Consider the following 26846-nt stretch of genomic DNA (forward strand, 5'->3'; position numbering starts at 1 on the left):
CGATAAAGACAAGAGTTTTAGGTTTGCTGGACACAATCTTTTCATAGACCACGTAGAATAGCATAAAAATATCAAATACGTAAAATCAATCTAATAAAAAAGGGCATCTTTATGAGAAAAAGTTTATAACTTTATTGAAAACATTAAATGGAGAAATACACCACGTTTGTGAGAACTGAATTTTATGTAGATGCTGATTTTATCCGAACTGATCTATAGATTCAGTTGAGTTCCATTTGTGATCTCAAAGGAATTTTTATTGGTGGAGCCTGACAAGCTGATTCTAAAATTTACATGGAGCAGCAAAGGCCAAGAACAGATCTTAGTGGATGCTTCCCAAAGGAGACGGGTAAATATACTGAGCAGTGGAACTAAACAGAAAAACCAATAGTGGCAAATACAACAGGTCGCTGTACAGCAGGGCAGGGAACCCTTTGCAGCTGCGCGCACGCGGTCATTTGGATGCGTCTCAGAAACAGTGTTGAGTGAAATGGCAAGTCAGAGAAGAACAAACTCGGTGTGATTTCATTTATATAAAATTCAAAAACATGCAAAACCAATACAAACATACGCAATACAACTACAAAGCAAGGGAATGATTGACAGGACAGCAGCCCCCCCAACCCAGGAGGGCACAGCAGGAACTTGAAGGAAATAGTAATTTTCTCAAAGGGGGTGGAGGATGCTGTTTCTCTTTATTTTGTATCTCCTCACTAATAAAAAGAAAAAAAATGAAAATGCAATCTTCTGCAGGGCAGGGTAAGGTGTGAAAGAGGACGAGTCTGCTAATGCTTCTGTGTAGCCCACTGCGCCAGGCACACACACCAAGTTCTTATTGTTAAAAATAGTAACAGAGCATGCCTTTTGGACGGACAAACGACCGAGAAGCTCCAACATCCGTGGCCATGGCAAAGCCTGTCAGAGGATGGGTTCCTCTGGGGGGCAAGCCTGCCAGTTCATGGGAGGATACCCCAGCAGTATCTGGGGACTTTCATCTAACCCCATTTTTGGTCCAGCCCCTCACCCCTACCTCCCCAGTGCCTGAGACCCAGAGCGCCTCTGGTTCAGCCTCTCCTTCAGTAACCCCAGCCCCGCCCCAGGGGGGAGCTGCTGGGCTGCGGACTAGGGTGGGCCTAGAGGGGGGGCACATCTCCTGCTCCGTATACAGACGTCCCACTGGTCCACGCTGTTGGCCGGGAGCCTCACCTCGCCTTCTGTGGTGCTGGGATTCCTTAGCCTCTCCAGGGTTTGGGGGAGCAGTCTGCTTGCCTCTCGGCCCCGGCTTTGGAAACGCACAAGTTCAACTTGTAACGCCCTGCTAAGAGAGTAGATAAGCCTCCATCCACTTTCCATCTCTCCAAATGTTGTCAGGCACTTTGGTCTACTGCTGTCTCCTCTCCTGTTTTCTTTCCCCTTGTAAGTACTCATATTTCTTATTTCTTTACTATCATTTTAGTGAGATCCTAAGAGAACTAGAGAAGGCGTTAACTGGCAGTTTCTCTATTTACTGTATTTACATACAAATGTTTAACAAGTAGCTCCTCGAAGCCCACACAGCCCTTGGCAGATGCCTAGACGTCCCCAGCACATTTCCTAGCCTTGGCTTTCTCCCTACCCACTTCCTTCAGCTGTGCAGGGGTGAAGGCGAAAGCACAAAAACCTGGGTTCAAATCCTGCCTGGCTCTGCCATTTACTAAACCATGATCTTCAACTCTCAGAGCTTCACGTTTTTCACTCACAAAATAAGGGGCATAATTATAGTAGGTTAGCTAAGAAAGGGTCTGACACTGCCGTTGCAGAAATGCTTCTAACTATAAAATGCTGCACCTGGGAAAGAACATTGGATTCCCATGGCCTGGGTCACAAGGACACCCCCACCTGGCCCCTCAGACCCTCGGCTGTTCTGGGGTTCCTAGGCCTGACAGCCAGAGGAACCAGAAACAGCAGCGCCAGCAACAAAGTGAGGGGCTAGAAACCCTGCAAAGATGGAGGCGGGGGGACCGAGTGCGCACTTTATTAACCTGGCAAAGGGGCAGCAAGGCTGGCAGAGCAGCCTTGCCACACACCTCTGCACTCTTCAGCCAAAAGAGGCAGAGTCGCAGGGCCTAAGCCCCGAACACACAGGAGTCCAAGCCGGGCAGAGGTGAGGCCAAGGGAGGGGCTGGAGGTGCAATGCAGCCATTACAGGCCAACCGACTGCCCTCCTGAGCCTCGGGGTGGGGCCCCCTCCCCCTCGGCCCTCCTCCCTGTACAGTTCTGGCTCTTCCTGGAGTCAGGAGGCCACATCAGCTTTGGTTTGGAAAGTGATGCCATCCCCAGGCAGTGGGGAGGCCAGGAAGGGCCAGAGCCACACGAGGACCCAGCGGGGCCCCAGGGCTGCCTGCAGGTTGTGGCAGGGGCCCAGGTCATAAGAGTGCTGGCCCCGAGCCCACTCCCACGTGGTCTGGCCCCGCAGCAGCAGCGTCCCGTGGAAGAGCAGCCCAGCCCCACACAGCAGCGCGCCCGCCACGCACGTGTCCGTCACGAAGGCCAGGGCGAACTGTGCCAGAGACACTCTGCCTGTGAGGAGAGAGCAGAGAGGGTCAGGTGGCAGCAGTCAGTCCCGGCCCTTCCAAAGCCCAGCTCCCGCCCTCCTTCCACCCGGCACCCTCCATCACAAAGCAAGGCTCATTCCTCCGCTCAGCAAACCCCGGGTCAATACTTGGTGGCCAGCCCGAGCTGGGTGACAGGAGCGCAGCAGTGACCCCGCCCGACACAGCCCCTGCCTGGCATGCCACTTCATTCTCGCATCACACACTTGGCGAGCACCTGGTAAGTGCGGGCCGCGGGGCTGGGCACCGTGAATACCAGGACGAATGGGGTCGGTGGCACCTCTGCCCTCAGGAAGCTCACAGACTAAAATTAAAAAGCTCATGTCTCACTCAGTTACAGCTGTGATGTGTGTCACCATGGAGAAGCATGGCATCTTGTACCATCTTGGCCCACAGTAGGCAGCAAGTACCCGCTGAACTAATGAACTATAAGATGCTGGGAACATTATGCTAAGTGACAGAAGCCAGACACACCCACTTATATGAAATGTCCTGAACAAGCAAATCCCTAGAGAATGAAGTAGATTAGTGGTTGCCAGGGGCTGGAGGGATTAGGGAAGGATCAGGAGTGATTGCAAATGGATACAGGGTTTCTTTTTAGGGTGAAAATGTTCGGAATTAGAAAAGGGTGATGGTTGCACTACATGGTGAGTTTACTAAAAGCCACTGAAATATACACTTTAAAATAGTTAAAATGGTGACTTTTACATTATATGAATTTCATCTCAATAAGAAAGAGAGCCTATGGGGGGAAATGCCATGCAAACTTAAGACGGTAGGGAAAGTGGCCTCATCTATTTTGATGAAGTGAGAAAACGTTCTGTTTGACATCCGGAGGGGCACCTGCGACACAAGGGCGTGGACGGCATGCGGGTCCGGAAGCTCAGGGGACAGGCCCAGGCTGCACCCACAGGTCTGCGAGCAGTGGGTCTCCGGGCAGCCAGAGTGTGGGGATGAGATGAGAACGGTGCCTGGACCTGAGGACCAGGAAATCGGGTCCTGATTTTTGTCAGAGATCAGATAAAAGAACAGAAAAGGAAACAGGAAAAGGCAGCAGGCACACCTACATCAGTGACAGGAGCACACTTACGTCAGTGACGCCAGGGGTAGGGTAGGGCACCTCATGGAGGTTGGGGGGCGGCAGTGTAAAAGCCCTCATGAAGCAAGAACTCAAAAGGTCCTTCAGAGGGAGTCTGTGGAGACGGTGCTGGGTGCCGCGGCGGGCCGGGGTGAGGGTGGGCAGGAGCCAGGCGGCGGCAGGCCCAGGGCTGAGCAGCCAAGCCGCGCAAGTCCCGTGGGAGGCGCAGGGCCAGCGGGTAAGAGCTGGAGGACGGTGTGAGGGAAGGGAGGTCTGTACAAGGCAAGGAAGCCCATAGTGGAGCTGGGGCCAGGAGAAGAGCAGACACCACAGTGGAGGCCTCCAAGCCAGGAGGAGGCCCAGACACGGGACGCTGGGCAGTCAGCCAGGCTTGGAGATGTGAGGACAGAACGAATTTGGATGCACCATCTGACCTCTTGTTTTCTCCATGATGGAGGTTGGAGGGTAGGAGAGTAGGGAAGATTTGAGCTGCAGTCGTTGGGGAAGCAAGCTTCCAAGAAAACAGGTGGCCAGGCCCAGCGGAGGGCCTGCAGAGGTCAGCAGCCATGAGCGGGGCATGGGACCAACCTGCCTGGGAGTACCACGTGTCTCCGGCCGCTCTCGGCAGCCAGGGGCAGACACAGAAGTCAGGGAAGTCTGAGAGGCTGGCAGGAGGTGGTGGAGACAAAGGGCCCTGTGCTGGACGTGGGGTGGCGAGGGTGGAGGGTGTGGGTGGGAGGTGAGGGCCGCGAGCCTGCAGGCCCAGAGCCCATGGAGCAGGCGTCATGGAGCGCAGGAGTGAGGGGCGGGCAGGGGACGAGGTAAGGGACAGAAAGGGCCAAATGATGGGTGCTTTTGGGGTGACCCATTTTTGGATTCCAACAAAGGCTAGGGTATAGACAAGCGAGTAAGGGAAGGAAGTAAAATGGGGAAGAAGGTCAAGAGCTGAGCCACCCAGGCATTGACGGGGCCGTTCACACAGACCCTCGGACACCCGTGATTTCAACAGGGCCCAGGGCGGAAGGAGAGCCTGGCAGCTGGGGCCCAAGTCTCCATGGGAGTGAGTGGGATGCCATGATGACCACAGGGACCTGGGGTGGAGGCAGGTGCAGCTGGAGGCTGGGATTTGGTGGAGACAGGAGCCATTGAGCAGGGTGGAGAGGGCTGGTCAGGGAGCCAGTGTGGACAGAGGGGGCTCTGTCCACCCCGAGGCCTCCCCTGGGCTGCAGGGTGGGGGTCCTTGGGACAGAGCTCGGCTTGGACAGGATGAGGAAGAACAGTGACCATGCGGAGTGGCTGGGGAGGTTAATGACAGCAGAAAAAAGTCACAGAGGGGACCGCAGAAGGGTCAGGAGGAAGGAGTCAGGGGCAAGAAGGCCCAGAGCATCGTGGGGAGAGAACACAGAATACGAAGGACCAGTGGGGCTTTTATCCGGGCTCACGCTGGAGGAAAGAGGAACATATGTGTGTCCGGAACACAGATCTCGATCAGCCTCCTGATCCAAGTCCCCTCCCAGCTCCCAGTGACGGGGCCTTCCCTGCCTGTCAGTTTCCCTGGCTCCCCACTGCCTGGTCAAGTAGGCCCGTCTCCTCCCCCAGCACTCAGGGCCTCCACCAGCCAGCGCTACCCACCACCCTAGCTTTAATTTTCATAACTCCCACCAAACTGCCTTCGCTGCTCCCTGCCAGCCTCCAAGCCTTTTTCCATGCTGTTTCCCTCACTTAGAATGCCCCCCCCAGTGCTCTCCCACCAGCCCGCCACCCACGCGGACTCCAATGACTCTTTCCTCCCCTGCCAACCACTCCTGCAGTCCTTCCCAATTCTCCCAGCCGCAGGAGCCCTGCACCTTCTGGAGGCGCCGTATTTTACCGTGCAGCATGCCCAGCTGAATTCCAGGCTGTCCTCACCCCCATAAATGACACTGGGACTGGGTCCCCAGAGCCAGAAATCTCATCTCCCACCAGAACAGGCCTCATTCCCCGACCCAACACGAGGCCTCCCGAGCTCCCCACCTGTGAGCAGCATGAGCCAGGGAAGCAGGAGGAGGGCAGCGGTGTGGAGGGGCGTGTGGGCTCGCAGCAGGGCTGACAGGGCCGGGCCCAGCAGCACAGAGACGTGGAGCAGGACGCCAGCGGCATGAAGCAGCAGGCACAGGAAAGGCCGGTAGTTGCCGAAGCCCACGCAGCGGCCCAGCAGGCGGCAGTGGTGGTCCCGACGCAGGACGCAGACTCGGCAGGCAGAGCAGTGCCCACTGCGTGGCGGCACCTGGCTTTGGCACTGGTAGCAGTAACTGCAGGAAGGAACCACAGGATCAGTTCCCTCAGCAGTTCAGAGTGCCCCATACCATGCCCAGGGGCAGCCCCTTCAGGTCCGTCACAGGTAAAGCCGGCTGAAGGTCCCAGGCCCTTCCGGCTGTAGCACTGCAGGGCCCAGGGCTCTTCCAGCTCTAACATTCCCTGTGGCTGCTAACATCCAGCAGCAAACGTCTCCCTGGCTCCACAGTCACCACCTTGTCACAGTCGGTCACCATGACCTCCCCACTGGATTACTGCAGTACCCTCTGGACTGGTCTCCCATTCCACCTTTGGCCCCTAGTCCCACCCCAGCAGCCAGACGGATCCTTTCAAACCCTAATTCATGACCCTTCTCTGCCCAAAACCCTCCAGTGGATCTCCATTTCGTTTCTAGCAAAAAGCAAAGCCCTCAATGCCCTATAAGGGCCTTATGTCGCTGACATCTCTTCCCCTCTCTCACTCCACTCCAGCCACACTGGTCTTCTTGCTGTTCCAGGAACATGCTAGGCACACGAGTGCCTCAGAGCCTTTGCATCAGCTGTTCCCTCTGTCTGGAACACTTTTCCCTCGGATTCCCACATGGCTAGCTTCCCCACCTCCTCCAAGTTTTTGCTCAAATGCCTCCTTCTCACTGAGGTCCACCTATTTTTTAAATTATTTTTTAAATTAATTTGTTTTTTAAAAACTTTTTTTAGAGATGAATTCTATGTTGCAGCAGCTATGTTGCAGCACAGCCCGGATCACAGCACACTGCAGCCACCGACTCCTGGGCTCTGGTGATCCTCCAGAGTCTCGGGGACTACAGCCCTGCACCAACACGCCTGGCTTACTTTTTACTTTTTAATTATAAATTGACAAATTATAGTTGTATATATTTATAGGGTATAAAATGATATAACTTATGAATACCATGTGAAATAATTAAATCAAGTTAATTAACATATCCATTGCCTCAAATACTCATCATTTTTTGAGATGAGAATTAACCACCTATTTAAAACTGAAAATTGCACCCCCAAGTGCCCTGCTCTACTTTTTGTTTCCTCACCACTATCACCTTCTAACATTCTATATAATTTGCTTATTATCCCTCTAGTTTATCACCTTCCCCCTCCCCCACTTAAATCGGCTCCAGGCCAGGAATCTGTTTCATTGTACCCCCAGTGCCTGAAACAGTACCTTGCACATAGTAGGTGCTTGGTAAGTATCTGCGAGGGAATAAATAATATTCATTCCCCATCCCAAGTTCTAAAGGAATTTCTGGCTCTAACAACCCGGACCCTAATATAGCCCGGTTCCAACATCGCAGGTCCCGAGGCCCCTGCCCCTGTCCGAGGCGCCCGCTTCTCCCCGCCGGATCCCGCGCCCCACTCACGCCCAGCCCTGGCCCAGGCCGCGGCCGGCCAGCATCACGCCCCGGATGCTGGGATCCGAGCGCAGGAAGAGCCCCACGTTGCCCAGCAGGTTAAGCAGCTGGAAGGCGGCCAGCGCGAGCTGCAAGGCCCGGGCCAGGGGTCCCAGCGGGGGCGGCCCGGGACCCAGCACCAGCACGTAAGCCAGCTCCAGGCCCACGGCCGCGGCCCACAGCGCCGTGAGCACGAGAGGCAGCCGCGCGGGCGCCCCCTCCGCGACCCCGGCCGCCCAGGGCTGCCCCATGGCCTGGACGCACCGGCTGTCGGAACCCCGGGACCCCGCCGCTTCCGCGTTGGGGCGGGGATAGCGGCCGACGGACGTCTGCCACGGCCAATAGGAGCTCTGGAGGGGTGCGGAGAGCGCTCAGACTCCAGGGCAGCGGCCGCAGATGCGGAGAGGTGATTGGACGGCCTTGGAACGCCATTGGCTATGGAGCCGGTGACGCAACTCAGGTATGGCCCCGCCCACCAGGCGAGGCCCCGCCCCTCGCGCCGAAGCCCCGCCCGCCGGGGCCGCTGGCCGGCGCGCGCGGAGGATCTAGTTGCAGCCGCGGTGGCGTCGGGGTTCCCGGCTCAGCACATTCTCCCCAGACCCTGCCCGGCCGCCCCGGTATTTATAGCCCGGCTCCGGCCCATCCAGCTGGCTCAGAGCCGCGCCCATGCTTCGGTGTCTCCCTTCGTCACCCCAGAAACCACGCAGCACAGCGCGGCGCCCCCGTGCTTCTGACTGTGAAATGGGGACGGGGCGCTGGAACAGGGTCGGGAGAGCCGAAGCGCAGCCTCGGGGCGGCCGCGGCCACTCTTGTCATCGTCGTCTCCATTGTACGGAGAGGGAAACAGACTCAGAGAGGGCCTGTGGTTGTCCCAAGGTCACACAGCGCCCCAGCGGCGGAGCCGGAAGGCGAACCCTTGCTCCCCGCTACGGGTCTACCCCAGAGCCCCCAATTCCGCAGTCCCTGGCCCCAGGGCAAGGGACTCTCGCTCGGTCGCGACTCAAGCTCCCTCGCCCCTGTCCGGCCCCTCCCTCCTCCCCCATATTTAGTGCGAATTCGATCCGGGGCTGGGCCAGGCCCTACTTAACCGGGCCGGGTGTCCAGGAGCCCGCGGAGCGGAGCCAGGATCCCGAGCAAGATGATGATGGTTATGCAGCCCGAGGGTCTGGGGGCCGGGGAGAGGCCCTTCATGGGCGGCGGCGGGGGCGGCGAGTACATGGAACAGGAGGAAGACTGGGACCGCGACCTGCTGCTGGACCCGGCCTGGGAGAAGCAGCAGCGGAAAGTGAGTGCTCGCCCATTTCCTGACAGCAAGACTGAGGCCCGAGAAGCCAGGCGGTTTGTCCTGGGCATCTCAGCAGTCAAGGGCAGAGCCTGTTGAAACCTAGATTGCCAGTCCCCAGCCCAGGCTCTGCCCATCGTCCCTCTGCTGTCCCCCAAGGCTGGAAGGAGAGCTGGGAGCCCTCATGAGAGGTCCAGAATGACAAGGGGTTTAGCATGAACCCTTGGCCTCGGATTCATTCCCCTGGGCCCACTGTCCCTCCCACTTCTGCTGGTGACAATTGGGCAAAGCCCGGAGATCCAAGTTTGGGGGGGTTCAGGAAGAATAATCTTTCTCCCCACCGCTCTCTAGTTAAATATTCCCAGAAGCCACCCTGAGGGCTTGCAGCCAGGCAACCAGTGAACTTGGGAGAGTGGGGGACAGGGGGCCATCTCAGACCCCATCCCACCCTCTCCTCTGTATCCTCTCCAGGGCAGGGTCCTGTCCACTCTCGTTTGACAGTTGAGGAAACTGAGGCCCAGAAAGGGGCAGAGATAGACCCCAAATTATATACTGTCAGAAAACAGGACCCCCCAACCTGAGGGTCTTAGTCTCTTGTCCGACACCCACTCTTTCCCAAGATACCCCTCCTCGTCCCAGGGGCCCTGTGTCTGCTGAAAAGGCCACAGGTCAGGGAGGAGGGGAGCTCTGGGTCCCCTTACAAAGTAACCTGACTCTCCAGCCAGATGGGCACTTCGTGCTGAGGCAGCACCTTGGGGGAGCTGGAGAGGGGCACATGGGCAGCTGCTGCCCAGGCCCAGCCCGCTGGGCATTCAGGCCTCCTCCCTCCCCGAGCTATTTTCACTCCCAGACTTTCCCAAGTGGAGGGGGAAGGACACCTGGGTTCCCAAAGAGAAAATGATCCTGGGCAGAGTGAGAAAAGTTTGGAGAGTGGCAGGCCAGGGTTAGGGAGGGCACCATGATGCCATTGGACCCTCCTCAGCATTTGCCAACAGTGTATGACTCCAGGAAAGGGCAGGGTTCTGGGGTGCTCAGTGAAATTTGCAGGATCTGAGAATCCCAGAATTTAGAATCGGAGCATTTCCCTCCCGCTAGGTTAGATGACAGAGAAGACTCCAGGGACCGGGAGGCTCGAGTGACTCTGCTGGGGTGCCCTGGGTGACACACTTCCCCCCAGGCTCCTCCTGCACCTGTCTCCAAGCACGGCTGTGGTCCTGGGTTTGGCAGTTTCCCGGTGATGTCATCCCTGTCCCTGGCTGCAGCTGCCACCTGTTCTGCAATAACTCCTATTCTCACCCCCACCCACCCAGGCCTCTCCCAGATCCAGGTCTGCATGCCCCTCATATGACACATGCCAGTCTGTGACCGGCCTTTGTCACTTGGCAAAATATCAGGAACATCCTTTCGTCCCGACTTGCAGCCACCCGTCTCATCCGTTCGTTCAGTGGTGGCGCGGCACAGACGCTCTGTGGATCAGTCAGCTTCCCCTGTAGTTGGACATTTGGGCCATTTCTTTCTTGTCCAGCACCGTTTACAAAAGGTGATGGTAAACGCCCTGTGCACAGCTATAGCCCTGCCCTGCCCCTGCTCTGTGGTGCTCCCTTTTCCCCAGTGACTCCTCCTTCCAAGGGCCTCCCTCACACAGTCTTGGAGCACTCGTGCCTCCTCCACCTGACGCCCGAGTCCTCTTCATTCAGCCTCACAAAAGCATTCGTTTAATAACTATTCCTTAAGGAGGTCTTACTGGCTGGGTGCAGTGGCTCATGCCTGTAATCCTAGCACTTTGGGAGGCTGAGGTGGGAGGATTGCTTTAGGCCGGGAGTTCAAGACCAGCCTGAGCAACACAGTGAGACCCTATCTCTCCAAAATATAGATAAAAAAAAAAAAGGAGGTTCTACTGTGTGCCAGCACTGTTTTAGGTGCTGGGATTCAGGAGACAGTAAAGCCCCTGCTTCAGGGAGCTTACATTCCAGAAAGGACGAATGTTTCTATCTCGTCCACCTGATCCCTCCTTGTCCCCACTACCCTCTTCTTCTCTGGCCTGGTCCCCTCTGCTCCGCCCCACCATTCATCTCCACTCTGCAAGGAACGAACTTTCTACAACACAGTTCTGCCCATCCCCTCCTGCCTGAGGCTTCCTTGACTGCCTGGTGCCCTCAGGATCAAGTTCAAAGTCCCAGGCTTAGCACCCAAGACCGAGCATGACCTGGCCCCTGCCGCCCCTCCGGCCCGCCTCTCACCACTTACACCCCAACACCCCCAGCTTCATTCCAGCAGTGCCCAGATAGTTGGAGTCCCACAAACTAGCAACTGGTCCTCACTGCCGAGCTCTTGCCGGAGTGGCTGCTCCTGCCTGCAACGCCCTTGCCTGCCCTTCCCTCCCCGAACAACTCCTCCTCTTCCATCACAGCTCCATCACGTGTCAGCCTTCCCCGTCGCTCCCAGCACTTCTCAGACCAACATGACTTAATTGACTGTGAGCTCCTTTAAGACAGAGACCACACCTCATTGAGTCATGTTTGCCCCCCCAGACCTGCCCATCCCCCTGTCCTTTCTAGACCCAGAGGGTCTCAGACTTCAGGGTTGGAAGGAACTGCAGAAAATACAACTGCCCTCTCCAGTGCTTAGGTTCCCAACAAGTAGTACTCAGTACCCACTTACATGCCTCCAGGGATGGGAAGCTCACTCCCTTTCCTTAGCAATGACAGCCCCTCAAGTATTTAAAGCATCATCTTCCATGTCCAGACCCGAGGGCCTCTGCAAGCCGGCCTGAGGAAGGAAAGCTGGCTGAGAGAAAGGATTCCAAACGGCCTTCAGGGCTGCCTCCCAAGAGTATCAACTTTGTGCTGGGGGAATGCTCTGAATTCTAGAATCCTGCCAGGTCAGAGGAAAAAGGACCTGAGACAGGTCCCTTAACTGTGGGATTAGTTAAGGGATTCTGACCCCTTAACTGTGCAGATCAGGAGAACAAGCCCCAGAGAGGGCAAGGGGCTGCCCTGAGATCACGGAGTGAGTAGCTCAGCTGGGACTAGAGGCCACCTATGGACTCCACCAAGGACTTCACAGCTACTGGCAGAGCTTAGGGCCCGAAGGGTTGGTAGGTTAGCAGAAACTCGTGCACCGGGCCCCAGGTCACCCTATCCCCAACAAACACACAGCCCTGTACCACCCCTCCCATCTCATCTGAAGGCTGAGGCTGAGGCTGACTCTGGGGATAGGAGGGGAGCAGTCACTCCCCAAAATGAGGTCAGGCTGGGCCTCTACAGCCCGCAGGGCACTTTCACACTCGAGGTCTGCTCAGAGGCCAATTTACAACTGCCCTGGGAGGTCGGGGGGCCGAGAGAATAATAACACAGGTTCACAGTTCCTTAGGTAAAACCCTCAGGGCCAGATGTGCTTTAATCCAGAATTTTCCAATTTTAGAAAGGCAGTGTCATTCTGCACTAGCCCCTACGCCTGAGAGCCCCACATTTGGGGATGTGTTAACATTTTCTAAGTCTCCCTCCAGTGCTGAAGACCTGCCAAAGTTGGCGTGCTGGTGGCAGAGTGCCCCAAGTCCAAACTGGGACGTGCACGGATCCTGGATCCCATTTCTCCCTCCCTAGGAGAACTAGAGCTCAGAGAGGGAAAGGGACTGGCCCAGGATGCACAGCAAGTCAGTGGCTGAGCTGAGACTTGAATCCAGAGCCTCAGGCGCTAAGATTTACCCTGACCAAGGAGCCAGGACTGTGCCCCACATCCCCACAGACACAGTCCTAGGGTCTGAGTGATGTCCTCTGCCCCCAGACCTTCACTGCGTGGTGTAACTCACACCTGCGCAAGGCAGGCACCCAGATTGAGAACATCGAGGAAGATTTCCGCAATGGCCTCAAACTCATGCTCCTCCTGGAGGTCATTTCAGGTGAGCAGTGCAGACCAGTGTAATGGGCCCTAGACCCGGGGGATCCGGAGAGCTGGGGGAATCGGGCAGCAGAGAGCTGGAGGGGACTTGGGGGCAAAGGGGAAAGAGACAAAGGGGAGATTTGGGAGGGGGACAAAGTCTTATGACCTTTGACCCTTAACTTCTCTCCTTATACCCAGGAGAGAGGCTGCCCAGGCCAGACAAAGGCAAGATGCGCTTCCACAAAATCGCCAATGTCAACAAAGCCCTGGACTTCATTGCCAGCAAGGGGGTTAAGCTGGTGTCCATTGGTGCTGAAGGTGAGGAGATGGCAGGAGGGGGCCTGGCAGGGAGCGGGGGGCTCTCCAGACATCAGCAAGTCACCTCTGTGGGCCTCAGTTTCCTCATCTCAGCAATGGGGCCCATCGCCCCTGCCTTGCAGGAGACCGTAAGGAGCGAATGTGTGCGAGGTGCCCGCACAGCACTGGCGCCCGGGAAGTGTACCATAGCAGGGGACGCTCACTGAGCACCTGCTAGGGGCTGCCCTGCTGCCGCCTGTCCTGGGATGGGGGACACGGGCTGAGTTGGGGGAAGGTGAGCTGAGATAGAATCCGTCCCCGTGTCCCCACCCCGCAGAGATCGTTGACGGGAACCTGAAGATGACCCTGGGCATGATCTGGACCATCATTCTCCGCTTCGCCATCCAGGACATCTCTGTGGAGGGTGAGCATGGGGACGGCGCAGGTGAGAGGGCTGCCCCCAGTGCCTCCCGCTCATGCTCCGCCCCACCCCCACCCAGAGACCTCGGCCAAGGAGGGCTTGCTGCTGTGGTGCCAGCGGAAGACAGCGCCATACCGCAACGTCAACGTGCAGAACTTCCACACCAGGTCTGTCCGCCTCTGTCGGGGGCTGGCCCAGAAAGGAGCCCTCCCTGGTCAGTGGGGGACACAGAGCAGCCCCTGTCATGAGCCACAGGGGAGGGAAAGGTCACAGCCAAGTTCCTGGAACAGTGTCTGAAGATAGGACTCAGTAACTGGAACTGCATGGAATTGAATCCAGGAGGGTTACAGAGAATTCCTGGGGAAGGGAGCATTTGAGACGTCCCTGGGAGGGCATTCCAGCCACGGGGAGCCTGGGGCCGGAAACTCCTAGAAGTCGTCTGGTGCAAGCACAGGAGTGTGAAGGAGCCGGGTGAGCTTGCAGGAGACGGCCCGAGTCTGGCGAGGAGGTCTCCCATGCCGAGCTCAGCTCCTGCGCTGTGCTCCCTTTCGGATGAGGCTGTCCCGCTGGGGGGCTCCTGGGCTGAATGGGGAACAAGGCCTTGGCTTGAACCCAGGCCTCACCCCCACCCGTCTGTCTGTCCAGCTGGAAGGATGGCCTGGCCCTCTGTGCTCTCATCCACCGGCACCGCCCCGACCTCATCGACTACGCCAAGCTGCGCAAGGTGGGCCCCTGCCACCCCACCCCAACTCCACGACCTCTGCCTTCAGCTGACCTTTCACCCCTCCCTCCTCACACCCATCTAGGATGACCCCGTTGGCAACCTGAACACTGCCTTTGAGGTGGCAGAGAAATACCTGGACATCCCCAAGATGCTGGATGCAGAAGGTGAGAGTGAGCCCAGCCCCCACGGTGACCTGCTCTCTCGTCGGTGGCCACGGTGCACCCTCCACACCTTGCCCTGCTCTCCCTGCTCCCGGACGCTCTGCCCCCACCCTGCTCCCCGGCCAGAATCCCTCCTGCCGCCGGCCCCTTCCCCAGGAGCCCTCTCTCCTGCCCCTGCCCCTGCCCCTGCCCGCCCAGGACCAGCCTCTCCTGCCTCCCTGCTACCTATTGGCTCCGCCTCATGTCCCGGTTACCTGGGTTACCTGGGCAATGTTGGTCGCCCAAGACTGGCAGCTCCTTGGGGCCTCTGGTCCCCCTGCCCAAGGAAGACATTTAGGCAACTGAAGCAACAAACGTTTTCTGACCTTGCGTGGTCCCCTGGCCGCAGGCACTGATGGAGGAAGACTCATTCTGGCCCCTGAGGAGCCCATGGACTTGGGGGAAAGACAGACAGACAAATGGCGTTACAGGATGGTTAGAGGCATAAGGCAGTGTGGACTTGTCCCTCTCATGAGGGCCACTGTGCTGCCCACTCACCCACTCTCCCATGATTTGCTGACGCCACAGCGGGGAGGTCACTGGGCCCTGGGCTGGTCAGAGAGGGCTTCAGGGAAGAGGAAGACACAGGGCTTGGTGCAGCTGACCGCTGGCGGCCGCGGCTAGGTGTCTCCACCCACTCCTATCCTGAGGGACTTCTCTGCCCTCGTGGGGGCTTGAGCCCGTTCTGCACCCTGGCTTCGGCCCATACATGCTCCGCTGCCCTCCCTCAGACATCGTGAACACCCCAAAGCCAGACGAGAAGGCCGTCATGACCTACGTGTCCTGCTTCTACCACGCCTTTGCTGGGGCTGAGCAGGTAAGGGGCCTCACTGCTGCTGGGCCCGGGACCCGAGGGCCCAGACTTGGCAGCAGGCCAAGACTCGGAGGCACAGCCGTGCGGGTGGGAATGCTACTGCCCCAGTTGTGCACACTCAGTCCTCAGGGGGCCTAGGAACAGAAGCCTCTGGCCTGGAAGCTCCCTCCCCACCTAAGAGATACACCCCCACCCCCTCCGCTGTGCGCCAGGGTTCTGGCATTTGAGGGCTTTATGGAGGCAGCTTGTTTCAGTGCCGGCCCTCTGGCTGCCCCCGACAGGCAGAGACCGCTGCCAACAGGATCTGCAAGGTGCTGGCCGTGAACCAGGAAAACGAGAAGCTGATGGAGGAGTACGAGAAGCTTGCCAGTGAGGTGAGGCTGGGCCGGAGAGACCCCTCCCGTCGTGCTCTCCCCAACCCGGCCCTCCTGAACCTCCCAACCGTGCTAACCCCAAGTTTGGGCCTGCAGAGCCTCCTTCTGCTTCGAGTAGCCCAGGCCTCCCCCTCCACCGCCTGCCTGCCCCCACCCATCACCTGCGCTTCTGTCTATCCAAGCTCCTGGTCATTCACTGATTCACTCAGCACTCGTACATTTACTCATTCATTGGTTCACTCACTCATATTTAGGCAATCACATGGCCCATTGCTCCTTGCCAACCTATATTAGCCCCTGGACTCAGAAATTAACCATCCTCCTCCTCCTCTGACTTTTGGGGGGCTACCCCATTCTGCCCTCCATAGTCATGGAAGTCACCCCCATGAACTTGAGGCTGGCCGTCTGGCCATAGCCTGGGTGTGGGTGGAGAGGGATGAGAGAGGTGGCCAGGTCAGCTCTCTGCCTTGCCCCTGCCTGGCCCTGGCAGCTGCTGGAGTGGATCCGCCGCACTGTCCCATGGCTGGAGAACCGCGTGGGCGAGCCCAGCATGAGTGCCATGCAGCGCAAGCTAGAGGACTTTCGGGACTACCGGCGCCTGCACAAGCCGCCCCGGGTCCAGGAGAAGTGCCAGCTGGAGATCAACTTCAACACGCTGCAGACCAAGCTGCGGCTGAGCCACCGGCCCGCCTTCATGCCCTCCGAGGGCAAGCTGGTCTCGGTGAGCCAGCCCGGGGACCGGGGATGGGGTGGCCCCAGCCCTGCTCACATCGCCCGGACGACCTCAGGCTCTGTGTCCCCATCTGTGCAATGGGCGAACAGTGATGGAGGGCACCTCGGCCCGCCCCACAGGACATCGCCAACGCTTGGCGGGGGCTGGAGCAGGTGGAAAAGGGCTACGAGGACTGGCTGCTCTCGGAGATCCGGCGCCTGCAGCGACTCCAGCACCTGGCTGAGAAGTTCCGGCAAAAGGCCTCCCTGCATGAAGCCTGGACCCGGGGTAGGTGCAGCTCACGGGGCTGGACTTTCTCCTGGGGGGGAGATTGGTGGGCTGGGGGTAGGCAGCCCTGCCGAATGGGCAGAACAGAAGTAGGAACTCTTCAGGAAAGCTGGAGACCAGATTTCTAGACCCAGCCAGACCTGCTGTGGCATAGCCTGCGACTCTCTTTGGGCCACTGTCCCTCTATAGGCCACAATTTCTTTATCTGTAAACTCAGCTCCCTTGCTCCCTGGCTCTGGCCTTCTGTAGGTCTGCTCCGATTAATTTATCGTTTAGCATTTTATTTGTAAACATAGACACATGTAGCTGGTGTCCAAAGGTGAGTCCATCCCTAACCCTAACATCACCTATGTCATACTCAAAGTATATTGATGCTAAAATATTGCATGAGTCAAATATATCACTCTGTATATAAACATTCTTTCGGCCAGGCGCGGTGGCTCACGCCTGTAATTCTAGCACTCTGAGAGACCAAGGCGGGCGGATTGCTCAAGGTCAGGAGTTCGAAACCAGCCTGAGCAAGGGCAAGACCCCGTCTCTACTATAAATAGAAAGAAATTAATTGGCCAACTAATATATATAGAAAAAATTAGCCGGGCATGGTGGCACATGCCTGTAGTCCCGGCTACTCAGGAGACTGAGGCAGCAGGATTGCTTGAGCCCAGGAGTTTGAGGTTGCTGTGAGCTTGGCTGACGCCACGGCACTCACTCTAGCCTGGGCAACAAAGCGAGACTCTGTCTCAAAAAAAAAAAAAAATTGAGTATTTGCATAATTACAATTATCATTCATTATTTAATTCATCCAACAAATATTTATCAAGGGTCTACCGAGTGCCAGGCCCTGTCCCAGGCCCTGGGGAAACAGTGGTGGACCGAGGAGAGCAGGTCAGGGGTCCATGGCGCTCACAGAGTCGTCTGGAGGTCAAATAATTCCAAAACTGTACCAAAGGCCAGCCTGGACCATGCTGGGTCAGGGGGCGCTGACATCATTTATGGGTGACACCTGAGAACAGAGACTTCACCTGATTTTATTGCGCTGGCGCCTCAGAGCAAACCCCTAGGGCAGGCTGGGCAGGTGTGACCACCTGCACTCGCAGGTGAGGCTTCTCCACGGTCCCACGGCGGGGCCGCGCGGGGTGACCGCAGCCGGGCCTCCCTCCGCGCAGGGAAGGAGGACATGCTGAGCCAGCGCGACTACGAGTCGGCCTCGCTGCAGGAGGTGCGGGCGCTGCTGCGGCGCCACGAGGCCTTCGAGAGCGACCTGGCGGCGCACCAGGACCGCGTGGAGCACATCGCGGCGCTGGCGCAGGAGCTCAAGTAGGGGGCGCGCCCGGCGACCCGCCCTGCCTGGCCCGCCCCTCGACGGCAAGCCCCACCTCCCGCGCCCCGCTCCTGACGTTCGGTTCCCCTGGGCTCCGAAACCCCGTCCTGCATGGTACCCGAGACCTGCCCCATCACCGCTCAAGAACTCCATCCCCGTCTCCGGACCCCGCTCTGCTGCCCACACTTTCCCCCACTGGCGCCGGACCTGTCCCACGCCGTGGCCTGTCCCTAACCTGGCCGCTCCCTTCACCCCTAGCCTAGGCCTGCTCCCCCAAACCCTCCTCATCAGCCTTGGCCTCGCCACCTTCTCCTGTAAGCCCACCCCTTTCCGCATAACGCTGCCCCCCAGATGCCAGGCCCTGCCCCTCCATCCAAGCACCTCCGTGGACTGGTGCTGAGGACCCACGGGTGTCCCTCTTCATGTAGGGACCCCCCTAGGAAAGCCCTGCTTTACCCCCCCACACACCTGCCCTGGCTCTCTTCACCACCTTTACCTTCACCACCACGCCTGGCGCCGTCCTAGAGGGGGAGGGGAGTCAGGAGGGCATCTGGGCCGGAGTCTGGCCCCACACTCGCCCCACTTCTCGCTCCCAGTGAGCTGGACTACCATGAAGCAGCCTCGGTGAACAGCCGCTGCCAGGCCATCTGTGACCAGTGGGACAACCTGGGCACACTGACCCAGAAGAGGCGGGATGCGCTGGAGGTGGGGCTGGGCCCCAGGGAGCTGGGGCGGGAGGTGGGTGAGGCCAGCAGGCTGGGCCGCTGCTGAGCCACTACCCTTGGCCCCAGCGGATGGAGAAGCTCCTGGAGACCATCGACCAGCTGCAGCTGGAATTCGCCCGGCGGGCAGCGCCCTTCAACAACTGGCTGGACGGGGCCGTGGAGGACCTGCAGGACGTGTGGCTGGTGCACTCCGTGGAGGAGACCCAGGTGGGCGCCAGGGTTGGGGGAGGCTGGATGGGAATGAGGTGACAGGGAAGCTGGCCCCAAATCCTGTCGGCCACTCCCCTGGGCTCCTGGGGCATGGGATGGGAGGAAAACCCCAGTTCTCAAGTGCTGGGCTGGGAGACGGGAGTCTCTGTGTCAGGCCTGCCTGGAGCTCGGTGCTGCCCTTCTGTTGCCTGCGGTCAGTGGGGGGCGCTAGCTGAAGCTTCCTGCCTGTTGCCCCAGAGCCTGCTGACAGCCCACGAGCAGTTCAAGGCAACGCTGCCCGAGGCTGACCGGGAGCGGGGTGCCATCATGGGCATCCAGGCTGAGATCCAGAAGATCTGCCAGACGTACGGGCTGCGGCCCAGCACCACCAGCCCCTACATCAGCCTCAGCCCACAGGACATCAACAATAAGTGGGACAAGGTCAGTGCCACTTGTCGCCTTTTCCTGCCCCCATGCCCCATGCACACCCTGAAACCTTGGATGTCCCAAGATAGGGAGAATAAAGTTCACCACCAGAGCTGGGGCCTGCCACAGGCGGCTTTGGATAAGTCCCCTCGCCTGTTTGGGCCTCATCTGTATAATGGCTGTAACAGCAGCATTTTCTTGTCAGGACTGATGTGAAGTAGAATTAAGTCTTCTGTGTGGACATCTTTTACAAAACCGCCTCTGTTAGTTATAAATGATGTCATCAGTCCACATTGCAGGTGAGGAACTGAAGCCTGCAGAGGTCACTGGCTTGCCCAAGGCCTTGCCCATAAAGCCCAATTTGGCTCACAGCAACAGGCTGAGGTTTGAGGGGCAGGGAGCAGGACTTATGGGCCCATCTCTCCTCAAAGCCATTCCCCAGCTCCCAGAGCTGGCCCTGGCACCAAGTACCCTCCTTCCAGATCCGAAAGCTAGTACCCAGCCGTGACCAGACACTGCAGGAGGAGCTGGCACGGCAGCAGGTGAACGAGAGGCTCCGGCGACAGTTTGCAGCCCAGGCCAATGCCGTCGGACCCTGGATCCAGACGAAGGTGGAGGTGAGGGCACGGATAGTGGTCCCAGCCTGGGGGGGTGGGGCCAAGGCTGGGCTGCAGGGAGTTGGGAGTCTTCATGCTGCCTGGGTACCCCGCAGGAAGTGGGGAGGCTGGCAGCGGGGCTGATCGGCTCTCTGGAGGACCAGATGGCTGGGCTGCGGCAACAGGAGCAGAACATCATCAACTACAAGAACAACATCGACCGGCTGGAGGGTGACCACCAGCTGCTGCAGGAGAGCCTGGTGTTTGACAACAAGCACACTGTCTACAGCATGGAGGTGGGAGCACACCCGCTGGGGGTGGGGTGCTGGCTGGGAAAGACTGGAGCCATCACAGCTGGACACAGCATGTGTCCCAGAAGGGTCCCCAGTTCAGCTTGGCCAAGTCCCCCAAGGTACCCACAGAATACTGAGACCCAGTGACGAAAAGTCCAGAGTCACAAAGCAGTCTAAAGGATTGGCTATGGCTAGTTGATCAATATTAATACATAATAAATCATTCAACTTTAATGTAGGAAGGGGGCCTGGGGGTCACTCAGTGGAACCTCCAGCTGGAGATGGAGGCCCAGTGAAGGGGAGAACTTGCACAGGGTCACCTGGTGGATTGGGGTGGAGCTAGGTCCATTGGCGGGCAAGGGCCATCCACTGACCGTGGCCCTGCCTGCCCCCAGCACATCCGCGTGGGCTGGGAGCAGCTGCTCACCTCCATCGCCCGCACCATCAACGAGGTGGAGAACCAGGTGCTGACCCGAGACGCCAAGGGGCTGAGCCAGGAGCAGCTCAATGAGTTCCGGGCATCCTTCAACCACTTTGACCGGGTCAGCAGGGGCCCAGCCCTGTAGGGGAAGAGACTCTGGAGCTGGTGGGGTTTGGGGACCAAGCCTGATGTCCACTCACCCCCTACAGAAGCGGAATGGGATGATGGAGCCCGACGACTTCCGTGCTTGCCTCATCTCCATGGGCTACGACCTGGTGAGTGGCCGCCTCCCGGAGTCCCGTCAAGGCCCTCCTGCGTGTTGAGGGGCTATCGAGGGCCCCGAGAGGTAAATTAACTTGGACCTAGTTCTGTGTGGCCCCAAAGACCAACAAGCAAGAGGGGCCATTGCAGTGGGCAGGAAGCAGACTTCAGCCTACCATGAGGAGCTGGGGCCAGGGCTGAGGTCTTTGGAGGAAGGGGACACCCTGTCACAGGGGTTGTGCAAGCGAGGCTGGCCCCTGGAGTCAGCGCTCATGGCACGGTGCCTGGCCCTGCTCTGCAGGGGGAAGTGGAGTTTGCTCGCATCATGACCATGGTAGACCCCAACGCAGCCGGGGTGGTGACCTTCCAGGCCTTTATTGACTTCATGACCCGAGAGACAGCAGAGACTGACACGGCTGAGCAAGTTGTGGCCTCCTTCAAGATCCTTGCAGGAGACAAGGTGAGCCTGGGGCAGTGGAGGGGCGGGCGGGCTAGGGCGAGGAACAGGATGTGTGGGCCCTCAACACCTCTCCTCCTGCAGAAATATATCACTGCCGAGGAGCTACGCCGCGAGCTCCCAGCCGAGCAGGCCGAGTACTGCATCCGCCGCATGGTGCCCTACAAAGGGTCCGGGGCCCCGGCTGGAGCCCTGGACTATGTGGCCTTCTCCAGCGCCCTCTACGGGGAGAGTGACCTCTGACCTCAACCACTGAGGGTGTCTACGCAAGATGGAGAGAGACTGCTCCCTGTGGCTGAGCCCACCCATCCCTCAGAGCACAGCGGCCTTGTTTTTCTGAATAAAGCTCCATCCATGGGCCTCTCCTGTATCCTTGTAGCAGAAGCAAAAGCTGGGCCCTCAGGCTCCGGGGCAGGACCAGCTATCCCCACCTTGACCGCCAGGGGTTCCCACCATCCCTCAGGGACTAAGAACTCACACCATACTGGGGACCAGAACACCTCTTTATTGCTGTTAGAAAGGGCAGTTACAAGTTTCCTGGGTGTGGAAGGGGACACCGTCCCCATATCCAGGGGGACCAGAAAATGTCTAGCATCAAAGAGAGGAAAGCTGGGGCGGAAGCCAGAGCCTGCTGAGGACAGAGCTGGGTTGAAGATCAGAATATTTTCTTTCTGCTCATTACTTGGGCCAAGTTCTTGCCGCAGCTTCAGCAGCCAAGAAATCATCCTCCAACCCAAGATCGTCCTAGGTACTACTACCACAATTCAACAAAGGTGCAGCTGGGGACTTCAGGGTGGGAGTGGGGTGGAGGGAAGTAGGGGCTGTGCAAGCCGGGTGCTCACCCCGAGTGATCCAGTGCCTGTCCCTCAGCCAGCTGTACCTCCTAGGGAGAGGCCTGGACACGCAGGGCAGGCTGGGGAAGGGGCTGCTCTGGTCAGCACCAGGTCCCAAGCCAGTGGGCTCCTCAGTCCACCACTGCTGAGCTGGCCATAGTGTTCACACCACAGGCCCCGGACCCACGATGCAAATAGTAGTAACCCTGGGGGAGAGGGGGAGCCGGTGAGGGCACCAGGGTCGGATGAGGCTGGAGAGCCAGAGGCCAAGCAGGCAAGACTCACCTCCTCGCCCCAGTCGGTGCCCCAGCTGTTCTTGATGGCCCAGAAGGGAATGTCAGAGCCTGGGGAACAGTGTGGGGTGCAAGGAGTCAGGGATCCCCAATTCTCCAGTCAGAGCCTCAAGCACTTTGCACCCTTCAAACACCTGCGGTGGGTGGGCCTACTGTGTGGCAGCTACTAGGGAGAGAGCAGAAAGCAAGAGAGGCCAACCTGCCACCCTCACGAGACCTGGTGCAGCTCTGGGCCGGGGGAGAACACCCACCACCCGCCTCTAGCAGGTTACCGGGCCATAATCATCCAACCTCCCATAGCCGCAGCCTCCCTTCCGTGGAGGGGATGGCTGATTCCTGCCCTGCCCACAGCCAGAGACAGGGGGTAAGGACAGGGTTTCCAGTCATTGCCCCGATTTCCCCCTCTGGAGGTCCTGAGATGCTGTGGTCCAGCCCCGCCCATGGCCTGCAGTGGACACACGGACGGTCAGCAGAACTCACGGTTGCCGTAGCCCACAATCAGCACGGCATGGTCGATGAGCCAAGGGCTGCAGAGAGGCCGGAGTGGGCGGGAGATCCCGTGGCGGTAGAACTGGGGGGGCAGACAAAGGAGTAGGGGGCCGGTCCCAAGAAGTGGGGGAAGAGTCAGCAGGAGAGGGAGCAGGGGCAGTGGGCTCGGGCCCTACCTGCATGCCAAAGGCATTGATGGCGACGGAGATCGGGCCTTTCTTGGCCAGCCAGGCCGCCAGCTCTGGGGAGGGACGGACGGCATCAGCAGGCATCTGGGACCCAGCCCCACTGCCTGGCCTCACCCCACCGCTCACTCACTCTGCTCATTCTGGCTCAGCTCCACTGAGTCATTGATGTAGACCTTGGCCTTGTCTGCCGAGAAGTTGCAGGCCTGCATGTAGCCCCGGTAGCTGTAGTCATCCTCTGTCTCCAGCCCTCCTGGGGATAGACAGGTGGGTTGCGAGTGGGTAGGGAAAGGATGGACTCCCGTTTACCACTCACAGCCAGAGAAGTGTGCTAAGCCCCTTAGACATGAGGTCTCATAGTCCTCGCCCACCCCAGGCCACATGCCATCCCCTCTGAGAAACACCCTCATTCGCGATTTGATACTGCAAAGCTGGGAGAGGTGGGGAAGAGGGAGGAGCAGTAACCAGCAAAGAAAGCGGCAGGGACAGGACTCAACTCCCAGCTTGCTGAGGGTTCCTCCTAGCATTCCTGGCACCCTTGACTTTGTTCTGCTTGTTCCGCTGGCTGCACTCCTAATCTAGCCCAGACCCCTGCCAGGCTCCTGCACCAGTCTCTGTACAGCCACCTCAGTCCCTCAGCTCTTCATCCTTCTGCCACTGCAGCCCCCCGCTGAACTGAACTGCCAATTTAGGTCAATACCTCCTTCAAGGGCAAGGTGCGTTGCTACTTGGTTTAGCAACATTAGAGAAATACACCCCCCCCCCAAACATCAAATATACCAAGACCCCCTGCTCACCAAGTCCCTGCTATGAGCCTTCCTTGCTTGATATTCAAAGTAGTCCTACAAGTTGGGCACAGTGAGCCCCATTTCACAGATGAAGCAACTGAGGCTTGGAAAGAGCAGACTTGTCCAAGGTCTTCAGCCAATAAGGGTGAGCATTAAGAGTTGAGCCCAGTTCTATGTGACTCCCATGCTCATGTCTACCCCTTGTACACTGACCTCCTTCAGATGGAGAGGGGGCTCCTGCTGCCCCGCCTCACCCCACTGATGCGTACCCAAATTCTTTATGGCCGAGTAGGCGTTGGAAGGCAAGCCACCCATGCAGGCTTTGTCCATCTTGTCACAGTCCAAGAGTTCTAGGAGACAGAAGGCTGGTTCCAAGAAGCCCTACAGAGGGGCTGGGCTGGGGACAGGGGGGTGGTGAGTGGGATGCTCACCCTGCTCAGAGAGGGACAGCAGGTTCCCCCGGTTCAGGTACCACTGGCCCTCCACATTGCCTATGACTGAGAAGGCCCAGCAGGAACCACACATGCCCTGAAAAAGACAGGCTGAGTTAGGGCTGGATCCCTTCCCCATACCCAGTGCAGTACTCGTGTCCCACCCTCACTTCTAGGTGTCCAACCTGGTTCTTGACACTGGTGACAGCCCCCTTATTCCTCCAGTCCCATTCAGGTGGGGCAGGGTTATCCACAGGCCTGGCTTGGCGCATTTTCTTGCCAGTATCTTCTCTTAGGTAGGGGTTCAGGTAGATGGTGCGGAACTCCTCCTCTGTGGACAAAGGTGGGCAGGTTGTGACGGGAAAGAGTATTCTAAGCTAGCCTGATCAGGGACCTTGGGAGCAGGCCCTGTCTCTTCCAGGCTCCACGAGGGCTCCGGACACCACCCCTACCTGTGAGATCACTGAACTTGGTGACCCCATAGAGAGCTGTGCCTTGGTCCAGAGCCTGGATCTTCTGTGCTCGCATCATGTTACTGATAAAGACGGACAGGCGCCACCGGGCTTCTGAGGACCAAGGAGCAAGAGAGGAGGGGCTCAAGCCCAGGCAAATCATACACAAAAGGGCAAGGGGGGATAGCAAGTGGGGCTTTCCCTGGCGAGTAGGTGCATTCTGGATCAGACCTGAAGCTCTGCTCAAGAAGGACAGAACCCTGGGGCAGGTGGCAGTGGGGGACCAGATCAGCAAGTGATGGAGTGGGAGGTCCGATCAACTCTGGGGGACAAACTGGAGTGATGACTTCCCAGATGTGAAAGCAGTAATCGAAATGGGTCAACAGGCACCACCCACAAGAGGCCATGGGGAACAACCATGGTGCCAGGGGGCCTACAGCAGAGAAAAATCTGGCCTCTGCCCCATCCTGCCCTGCCCGGAGTGATGGAGGCCCATGGTTTCTGACCAGGAAGATAAGGTAGGAGAAGGGACCAGGTACTTGGGGTGGCCGCTCAGGAGAATTTGGGAACTCAAGGGCCTTTGAAAAGATGCACTGCCTCTTGTGTCCTTCCCTTCCCCAACACCAAGGTGCCGAGCTGGGGAGGAAGGCCCTGATCTGACTCAAACAGGTTCAGCCACAGTTGGGTCCTCACCTTCCTTAGTCGCATATGTCCGGTTATAGGTGACGAGAAAGTTCTTGAAGACTGAAGCCATCTTCACAGAAAAGTCCTGGAAAGGCAGAAGGGTCTTTACAAGGAGTTCCCCCTGACCAGGGAGCCCCACTGCAGCATGAAGGGAGAAGTGGAATAAGGCAGCACTGCCCCCCACCCCAGGATGGGCTCCTCACGTGGGGCAGGGGGTCCTTGCTCAACAGCGGAAGGACTGAAGTCTCGTTTCTGTCTTCTGGATAGAGGTGGGACAGAGAAGGAGTTAAGACGGAACTCTGAGTAAAGTCTGACCAGGCTATCCCAGCATCCTTGGGCTATCCCAGCACCTGTAACCTTGGTATCCACTGGGCCACAGTCCCTCCTCAGCAGCATGTGTTTTCCTAGCTCATCCAGGATTTCAAAGCTGCAGAGCTGGAGAGAGAGGAAGAAGCCAGTCTGGGGGCTGGGATGGGTGCACGGTCTGAGTGTACGACAGAGGCTCCTCAGAATGAAGACCACCCCAAGGCAATCAGCCCCACAGTGGAGACTGAGGCACAGCCAGCACCCGGACACCCTCCTTTTCACTGTATCTTAGTCTCTGGCCCTCAAGGCCTGGGAAGTGACTCTGGATGGGGTAGCTGCTGCCCTAGATCCCCGCCTCTTCACCTGACCCATCATCATCCGACTGCTGCTGACTCAGCCTGGGGGCGGGGAACTGGCAGGAGTCCCATCACTCACCAGGGTTTTCCTGGACACAGGGAGCTGGCACACCATGGGGTCGTTGCAGGGTGGCTCCTCCAGGGTCGCCTCCAGGGAGTACAGCTTCCCCCGGCCCGCCTGGACAGAGGAGCGGGTGAGGCGGGCGCAGCCACTCCGTCCTCGGCCTGTCCTTCACTGACCCCACAGCCCGGCCGCCGCGCCGCCCGCCCGGCTCCCAGCGCCCAGAGCTCCGTCTCTCCGCGGTCCAGGCCCCCACCCCAAGCCTAGGCCAAAGGCCCGGCCCCGGCGCGCCCTCACCCGGCGGACGCGGCCGCGCACGGCCCCCAGCACCGCCCGCGTCCCCGCAGCCCGGCCGCGGTTGTACATCTCCAGGGCGAAGCGCGCGGGCCCCAGCAGCGCCGGGGGCGGCGGCCCCCAGCCCTGAGCGCCGGCGTCTCGGAGCTTGGCGGGGGCGGGCGCCGCGCCCGGGATCAGCCCCAGCAGCGACAGCAGCGGCAGCCAGAGCGCCATGGCCAGGGCGACGCCGGCGGCGTCTCGCGGACCGACGGACGCGCTGCCCAACCGACGGGGCGGGAGCCCGCGGCCAGCCGCCCGCTCCCCGCGCCCCGCGCCCCGCGCCGGCCAATGGGCGCCCGCCCGGCGCGCCTGCGCACTCGCTTATTTACGGGAGGCACGTGGGGCGCGCTGGGGCGTGGGCAGGACGCCGGCCTGGGGATAAAACCCACCGCCTGCGGGCCGGCCGGCCTGTCGTACCTGCCGGTCAGTACACGCCCTCTCCTCTTGTCCCTCGGGGGCGGTCCCGCGAAGTAAGTGCCATCTTCGTGTTAAATCAAGGGCAAGAGGCTTAGCGATCCATGCGCATCATGTCAATACTAAGCTAAAAGAATAATAATAAAAAAAAGGAAATAAATTTAAA

At 58.7% G+C, this 26846-nt stretch overlaps 3 protein-coding genes across 5 annotated transcripts; 1 reads left to right on the forward strand and 2 right to left on the reverse strand.

Annotated features, from left to right (window-relative positions):
- Window positions 1-108: 108 nt before the first annotated feature.
- On the reverse strand, window positions 109-7703 carry ZDHHC24 (zDHHC palmitoyltransferase 24). 2 transcript variants are annotated; one of them, XM_076001653.1, is made up of 4 exons: window positions 7340-7703; window positions 5683-5960; window positions 2514-2559; window positions 109-1315 (listed from the first exon to the last, which is right to left on the reverse strand). In XM_076001653.1, exons 1-4 carry the CDS (start codon window positions 7618-7620, stop codon window positions 1123-1125), a joined length of 798 nt encoding a protein of 265 aa, XP_075857768.1. In that variant the 5' UTR covers window positions 7621-7703; the 3' UTR covers window positions 109-1122. The 2 variants fall into 2 exon arrangements, with proteins under 2 accessions (XP_075857768.1, XP_012613029.1); XM_012757575.2 differs by lacking the exon at window positions 109-1315 and having other exon boundaries at window positions 2000-2559.
- A 712-nt stretch (window positions 7704-8415) lies between these two features.
- Window positions 8416-21412, forward strand: ACTN3 (actinin alpha 3). 2 transcript variants are annotated; one of them, XM_012757695.3, is made up of 21 exons: window positions 8416-8654; window positions 12438-12552; window positions 12732-12851; window positions 13168-13254; window positions 13331-13418; window positions 13897-13975; window positions 14058-14139; window positions 14907-14992; window positions 15271-15363; window positions 15854-16084; window positions 16216-16363; window positions 17530-17680; window positions 18281-18389; window positions 18476-18616; window positions 18857-19039; window positions 19507-19641; window positions 19737-19916; window positions 20309-20455; window positions 20544-20609; window positions 20897-21055; window positions 21137-21412. In XM_012757695.3, the coding sequence occupies exons 1-21, from the start codon at window positions 8508-8510 to the stop codon at window positions 21293-21295; spliced, it is 2706 nt and encodes a 901-aa protein (XP_012613149.2). In that variant the 5' UTR covers window positions 8416-8507; the 3' UTR covers window positions 21296-21412. The 2 variants fall into 2 exon arrangements, with proteins under 2 accessions (XP_012613149.2, XP_020142041.2); XM_020286452.2 differs by having other exon boundaries at window positions 8447-8654; window positions 20897-21412.
- Window positions 21413-21537: 125 nt separating this feature from the next.
- On the reverse strand, window positions 21538-26552 carry CTSF (cathepsin F). The gene is given in 14 exon segments (XM_020286453.2): window positions 21538-22091; window positions 22171-22229; window positions 22659-22749; window positions 22844-22908; window positions 22986-23105; window positions 23910-23990; window positions 24072-24168; window positions 24257-24402; window positions 24524-24637; window positions 25217-25292; window positions 25411-25545; window positions 25547-25642; window positions 25949-26047; window positions 26228-26552. Coding segments are annotated over 14 exon segments (1467 nt in total). The 5' UTR covers window positions 26441-26552; the 3' UTR covers window positions 21538-22016.
- Window positions 26553-26846: the final 294 nt, after the last annotated feature.

The sequence above is a fragment of the Microcebus murinus genome, chromosome 4 (genome assembly GCF_040939455.1).
Source record: "Microcebus murinus isolate Inina chromosome 4, M.murinus_Inina_mat1.0, whole genome shotgun sequence".
Classification (NCBI taxonomy): domain Eukaryota; kingdom Metazoa; phylum Chordata; class Mammalia; order Primates; family Cheirogaleidae; genus Microcebus; species Microcebus murinus.

Coding starts and splice junctions, on each gene's coding strand:
- ACTN3 (XM_020286452.2), top strand. CDS start 8,508: ATGATGATGGTTATGCAGCCCGAGGGTCTGGGGGCCGGGGAGAGGCCC. Junction 14,140..14,906: donor CAAGATGCTGGATGCAGAAG/GTGAGAGTGAGC, acceptor GCCCTCCCTCAG/ACATCGTGAACACCCCAAAG. Junction 19,642..19,736: donor GGATCCAGACGAAGGTGGAG/GTGAGGGCACGG, acceptor GGTACCCCGCAG/GAAGTGGGGAGGCTGGCAGC.
- ZDHHC24 (XM_012757575.2), bottom strand. CDS start 7,620: ATGGGGCAGCCCTGGGCGGCCGGGGTCGCGGAGGGGGCGCCCGCGCGG. Junction 5,961..7,339: donor GGCCTGGGCCAGGGCTGGGC/GTGAGTGGGGCG, acceptor TCCTTCCTGCAG/TTACTGCTACCAGTGCCAAA. Junction 2,560..5,682: donor CTGGCTCATGCTGCTCACAG/GTGGGGAGCTCG, acceptor CTCTCCTCACAG/GCAGAGTGTCTCTGGCACAG.